General features: G+C 37.8%; 1 protein-coding gene across 1 annotated transcript in view; it reads right to left on the bottom strand.

The window, feature by feature from the left end:
* LOC108622121 (uncharacterized) overlaps positions 1 to 5611 on the bottom strand; it is a 13312-nt gene extending 7701 nt beyond the window's left edge. Inside the window, exons 1-3 of the mRNA XM_018019802.2 lie at positions 5188 to 5611; positions 3252 to 3555; positions 2486 to 2786 (exon numbers count right to left, since the gene is read on the bottom strand). Of these exons, the coding sequence (XP_017875291.1) occupies positions 2486 to 2786; positions 3252 to 3555; positions 5188 to 5269 (687 nt within the window). The 5' untranslated portion in view covers positions 5270 to 5611. The remainder of the gene's footprint in view (positions 1 to 2485; positions 2787 to 3251; positions 3556 to 5187) is intronic.
* Between the last annotated feature and the right edge of the window lie 1621 nt (positions 5612 to 7232).

Below are 7232 nucleotides of genomic sequence, written 5' to 3' on the forward strand. Positions count from 1 at the left end.
CAGAAAAAATTGTGAAAATATTGAACTTGATAGAAATTATAAGGAAAAATGTGAAGGTCACTTTTCTCAATTTATATTTCTAATAAATAAATTTTGGCTACTTACATGAGATTAGTGCAAAAATAGTAAGACTTGCTATCTTTTCAAATGTTTTATAATAATTTCCGGTTAGGAATACTGAAGCTCTTTAAACTAGAAAGACGGTCGCTAATTCTTCCCTTTTTTTGATCATTTTGGTATTACGAAATGTTAATTCAGTGAATGATAAAATGACGTAGTCAGGAGACAAAGTGGGCTAAACGACTATTGCTTATCATGCAACCATGAAATAATCTGTTTCTCATTTATTGTCTGTGCAAACTTCGTGAGAGTCTTATTAAAGTTTCGCTCTTAGATGATTGTGAGCGAAAATAATGAAACTTTAGAAAGCACCGACTTTCACTGAGTCCACTAAAGATTCGAAACGTAACATTCCAACTAAAGATAGCGTCGGTACGATACAAAATTAGATGCAATTGGATTGGTTTCAACTGTTCGTTTGACAGCAAGTGCGTTGCGTTTAAAAATGATACGAACTCCTGACAACGTCCCCACGGGCTTCTTATTACAGATACACGATCTCAAACAATTACCTGACTTTACTGTCAAACTAACTGTTTCCTAACACTAGTTCCTATCTATCTTTCAGTAAAATTGCCATTTAAAAGTCATTCAGAGCAGGGCGTCCCAGGCCACAAGGAGTTTAATTAACAAAAGAGCATCGACCGAACCAAAGAGTCCCCTTGCTTCGTGAAACGTCAGAGAGGATGAACTTGTCCGCTTGCACGACACACACACATCGCGAACGTAGTCATATCGATGTATGTCGAGCAAGGTCGGGTTGCGTAAAAATGTTAGTAGGCAGATTCCGTCCACAGTGTATGCCGGAGGGGACTAATCGGTCCCCAGGTACACCTTAAAGCTAGGAATATCTCCTCGCGTGCACGCCACCGACTGAATCAAGGGGACACTATCCTTACCTCGAGTGCAGTGGCCAAACTACAAACAACTCATCCCAGAAATATGACCGAACATTATTATTAGATTATGTTCCAACCGCTATATTCCCTGAGTCATCTATTTTGAATCACTCCGCGGTCAGTTCGCCTTTTTGTTTCTGTCATTCTAAATGGTTCTCATTAACGCAATTATATTAGAACAAGACACCTGGAGAATATCTTTGATTTGAAATATTCCTTTTTTAATTCTAACAGTAAGAGAATTTTGCCACTAATCACGTTAGAATTTTTACTGTATGAACGTAAATTGGTATAAATTGTTGATACATGAAAGATTATTTCTTTATACAATTCATTCCGATTAACATCTGGATTAATCATGACATGAAATTTGAAATATGAAATTTCCAGTACTGCAGTCGACAGCTTGTAATCGAGTTTCTCTCGTCAACTAAGCTGCGAAAGGGTTGAACCCGTTCCAACCCGAGATCTCCTGTCACTTGCCGTCGTGACGCGACGTTTTACCGAAAATCAAATAAGCTAAATCGCAGCAACGATCAGTGTTTCTGTTACAAGAGTCGTCGCGTGAACCAATTTGAAACGAGTCAGCTTGACCCGACACGATGAGACATACATATCCCGTTTCCTCGTTTTAAATTCGTCGCTAAACGTTACAAGCGGCGGGGAAGATAGCTGAAGAGTCCGCCAAAGATACTACGTCAAGATAAGATCAATCGCTTGTACTCTTGACTTGCTCGAGAGCATTGGCTTGTATCCTTTTGCTTTTACTGTCTATCATTCGCTCGTTAATCGATCCGACGATTACCTCACAGTTACAGTCACACTCGACTCATGCAAAGGAACTTATACAAAATTATTTAACTAGATTTAATTATACAATAATAGTGGATTATTTTACGGCTGTTTTGGCTACACGAACTCCGCAAAAAATTATAGGTATTCTAAACATACGTATGTGGACTCTTTGATTTCGCGTTAGAAAGTATGTTTTAATTGGAATACGAGAAAATAATTATTATTAGATAGGGAGAACGTATGTTAATTTTAAATTGACGTATCTACAGAATTATCTCAATTGCATTCAAATTTTAAATGTCAGTTTATCACTAATAACAGTTGATATCTAATTTGACAACCTTGATATCTAATTTCAGTAATGTTAATCAATAGTTAGTTTAATAGATAATTGTCACTGATCTCATTCTTTACTCCCAAGTTAAAATAATTGAACGCTGAAAAAACTTGTGGGAGATATTCAAGTAATATAATAGAGTATCAAATAATAAAAATTCTAAATCGTGAAATGCTTATTGATCTTCTTTCACTGAAACTAACGGCTAAACATTTGACTTGTTTCGCTTTAAATTATTCCATATTTTCTGTCTTTCGTTTTATAGTTTAGCCCTTGTATCTCGAGTTACCTTGTTTTCTCCGAAGTAATGCATATTAAATTTATTAGTACTCACGTTTCGATGCGCCGGTGCACGAGCCACCCTTTCGGAAGATCCCCGAAGTAGTTCGGCGAGAAGTTCAGGACTAGGTCCCGGAAGACCTTCGAGTTTGCTCGGGCTGGAAGTGGTTCTGTGATGGCATGGTGTGGGCGGCTCCGAACCGCTGTTATTCGAACTCGTATTATACGAGAGATTCGCAGAAACTTTTCTACGTGGACGAAGACCTTCTTCTAGAGAAATGTCGGTGGTCCGCGGCTTCGCCATTTCCGCTTCGAGCATTTGTCCATAAGGACCACGGAGTGGCCTCTTGCTGTACCTGAACAAATGAGAACGAGATCAAGATTCAATTGTGTGCCACTTTAATATTCTACTCGCCTTTCCCTTGTCAGAAGTTAAATGAAAGTCTCTTTGATACTGCCTTTATGAAGAAAATTGACGCCGAAAGTGTAAAAAATTTGATTTCCAATTTTATTTATCAGTTACAATAGTTCATTGTAGGATCCGACATTAAAGTACTTTTGCTTTCAAGGAACATTCTTCCTATAAAATAATTACCGATCCAAATCGATTTAATGTCGTTTCTTTTAATTGTCTCAACGAACGAAATTAATGATACAATATTGTTTCTCCTCTTTTTACAAAGATGCAATTTATGAGAATCTCATCCATTCTTCGTTATTGTAATAAAGATTTAAAAGCGAAGACCGTCAGTATTGAAGTCTGTTTGCATTCTATTCCAATATATGTACGTATGTACAACCAACACATGTTCTCATGTTACCTTCTAGGCGTGAGGCCCTCACAGTCGGAAAGGTCGCTGGGCGTCGCAGGTGGCTCGTCTCTTTCTTCGCTGCTTTGAGCTGACAGCTTGTTCCTATCCGTGTCCAAGGACTCCGGCCATTGAGTTATATACACGCCCTTTCTCCTTTTGCTGGTATCTCCACGGTATCTTCTCGTTTTGCCCGATAGTGACGACGCCTCGGAGGGTGCTTCGCTAGCCGCCTCGCTGCCCTCGCTAGCCTGGCTCAATCGCGGTTCTTCAGGCGGAGGTGTTATTATCACTTCGTGCGCTTCCATCCTATTTTCTACAATGATTGTTTTCGGTTCAGTTCTCGAAATGAAATAAAGGAAGATCGTGATACAGAACGAAAATTCTTATTAGATGTAAGATTCTTAGTTGGGATCAAGTGGCTAGAGTAGTCACTTGACCTTTCAAATATTGGTCGTCATATTTTTTACGCTTTTTGATCTGTTTTATCGATAACCAGGTAAATATGGATTTGCAACATTTGCATCTTTATTTCTCAGAGAATCAAGACAAAATTTGTTCTAGTGCAATATGAAAGACAAAAAATGGATTGCTACAAAGCAATAGCGATAAGTTAATTTCCTCTAATTATTCAATATTTTATTTTCTTTTAAAGTATCTGTGAATAAGTCACGTTAAAATGTACATATATCATTATACGTCAAAAGGTCGCGTGCATTTATTGCGATTCGAGTGCTCTAGACAGAAGTGAACGGGCGTGAAGTCATCAATGAAGATGGGCAGAAGTTGATGATGCCGAAGTTTCTATTTCGACCCTGGCACCCACCGTTCCGAAAATAGAGTCACACGAAATAAAGTGGAAACTCGGGTGCACCTTTGTACCCACATGCTCCTGTCGATGCACCAAAAATAGTCCTTCTTTTCCGCTACTAATCGCTACGCTGAGACCGGCAGGAGAAACTATTTGGCCATTCCATCTTATTCAATTCTATGCCTCATCACCGAAGGACACGGCCGATTCATAATTCTTGCCAGTCGACGCTTCGATAAACGTGTCAACGGACAAGCAATAATTAAGAGCAGGCGGGTCGTTGAATCTTTCGCGTTTTCCCGACGAAAGCATTTCTCTATTTAAGACGGATCTGATCACGCAACGTGAATAGGATACGAACGTGTATTGAAAAGGATGCGAGGGTGATTATGCGGTTCTGGCACGGATGAAGTAATTAAATTAAAATTACAAACTGCGAGCATGACAGACTTGGTAATATTATGCCAATATGATGCCAATTTCCGCCAACGAAATCAGCCAAATAGCGCGGTGCTATACATAAATACATACCTATACAAGTATATGTATACGACAACTCTGTTTCATTTAAGTGAGAACAGTTTCACGGATGAAGTAAAAAATATACTTTAAAGAGTTTTAATTATTGTATTAAAAAATATACTTTAAAGGGACACATTACTTAATACAATTATTTCTAAATTAATAAAATAATGGGGAAGATTTCAAGGTCATATTAATTTTTGATAGGTTATAGTAGGTCACTGAATTCTCCTCGACAAGCGATTTTTTGGATAAAAAATATAGGGTTCGATTTGAAAAAATTAATTAGCCTTGAAATCTCCTTCATTATTTTATTAATTTATATAATATTTCTGCCAAATAATGTACCTCTTTATATCAAACACCACTGCAACTTCCACTGTTAAAGGAATAACTGTACAAGAGAGCGTGATTAGAATCAATGAAATCACAGCTACTTCCGGTGTTAAAAGTAACAGAAAGGTTATCCGTACTTAGAAAAAAATATTTTTTCAATTATTTAGACTTCGTTATAGAAAATACTTGTAGAAAATTAATCGAACCTTTCTAACTATAAGTAAATTACTTCCGCATTACTAATAATATAATTATCCATAAAAGTCAAAGGTAACTCGCCTTTCTGTACGGTTTCCTCGGTCGATGTGGTTTCAATGAGTGGAAAACTGGATTCGATGGGGACGATGTCGATCGACGGCATGTCAGCTTGTACCAAATCAATTCTTGGCTCGTTGATCTCCGGGATCGGCGGTTCCGGGCTGGTAAGAGCACTCGAAGTTGCCAGGCTGTCGGAACCATCGCTCCTCGGTCGAATTTCCTCCACATTTCCGGTCTGAGGTACACCCAGCCCTTCCGCGGAACCGACGGCGCTATCGACGCTGGGCGTCGACGTTCTCGGACTCTGCCGATTCGGACTATTCTGCGGTGTCGAGACAACAGGACTGGTGTCCCCTCGCCTTCGCGGTAACGTGCTCGCGCGAACATCCTTGTTGTCTGTGCGATTCGACGTGACTATTGGCTGTACTTTCTGTCGATTCACTACAATAAATTAATTATTAATAGATGTTAAAAAATCAAGCATTATCTTCTATGAGTTTGTCATGTAAAATTCCTTAAATATCATTTAAGGAAACTTTAGGAAAAAATACGTTATCACAAAATTTTATGTGAAAGATGGGATTCACAACGAGTACTTGTTTTCGGATAAAGAAAATATAAAGAGTAGATGAATAATAAAAAATGAACATCTACTGAATCAATCACGTTCTGAAAAATCTTCCCTGAATCTGAATCATTGAATTTTATTGGAACCGTTTATCATGAAAACGCGAAAAGAAAACAGACGTTCGAGACTTGCAAGTAGGAAACCAGCATCGTGAATTTTTAATAGTAATCTAACTTAACCGTGAACGAGTTCTTGCGTTTCGATGACCGACGTCGTAGCATAGAATAGAGGGAGACCACGCCAGACTGAGAGAGGAAGTCCTAATTACCTCCTCGTGGCTCAGTTAAATTTGGCAGTATCTCTCAACAGAAGAAGGTGGACCATTCCAATAATAACAAACAGACTGTACGAATGGCAACGGGAACGAAAATCTAAACCGATAGTATGTCGTCCTAATCGAATTCTGAGAGAAATAGCCGTCGATTAAAGAACAAAGTCTCTTAAACCCTTTCTTTCATTTATTCGATAAAATATTTATACGTAATATTAGTAAAAGATGCGCTGATTCCGTGTATTTAAAATCTGGACTCGTAAGAATCCGAGTTCGAATCTAATTCTCAATCATTTTTGTTAGCATGAAAAGAAATTTTAATATATATTTTTATTCCAATCGTTCTCTAGTAGTTCAGAATCCACGTAAAATATTATAAACGCCCACTTTAGTTTCATACAGCATCAAAGCTCAAAAAGTTCATATCGCATCAAACGCAACGAGTCGCTAATGACTTGACTACTCGATCCGACTTAAAAACCAGAGGAGAACAAATATTTACTACATATAATGGAGTTCTGAATCTCTTTCATGAAGGCAGCAACGGAATTTGTCTAAAACAAATTTAAAATTTAAAATCACGGTATATTGCAATAATTTATCTTCCGCATAAATGTATACTGTGCAAATAAACACGATCCAAATGCCTGAGTCAAATTTATTCGCTGTCTAAGGAAACGCAGCAGGTACATGTTACTAATTTGGTTCATATTTTATATACACTGCAGACTAGATCTGATACTATAATAAATGTGTGCTACTAAAAGTTTTCTACAGGGTCATAGGTTATATTTTCGGCCACTTTTACACATTCAAGGATGTAATTAAAAGAACGTAATTTCGAAATTTTTTTAAAACTTTTCGATTCCATACAGAGTCCACTTATAATTATATTGAGTGCCATAAATTGTTATGATGAACGTTACTCAGACCTTACTGTAATTATCGTCGCAATAATTAAACGTCAAATGAACCGCTATGTAAATTCTTCCTTTACGGTAAAACACACATCCGTTAATTTAGTTCGCAATCTCCAAGGGACGAGGCAACTGCTCACATATGCATAAATACGCGCACGAGAAAAATAATGGGACCTGCACTCCTAAGAATGCAATTACGACCGCGCGATAATATTGCTGGCTGAAGAATACGCGTAATTCATTCATA

The sequence above is a fragment of the Ceratina calcarata genome, unplaced genomic scaffold (genome assembly GCF_001652005.2).
Source record: "Ceratina calcarata isolate Rehan_Ccalc_2016 unplaced genomic scaffold, ASM165200v1 scaffold206.2, whole genome shotgun sequence".
NCBI lineage: Eukaryota > Metazoa > Arthropoda > Insecta > Hymenoptera > Apidae > Ceratina > Ceratina calcarata.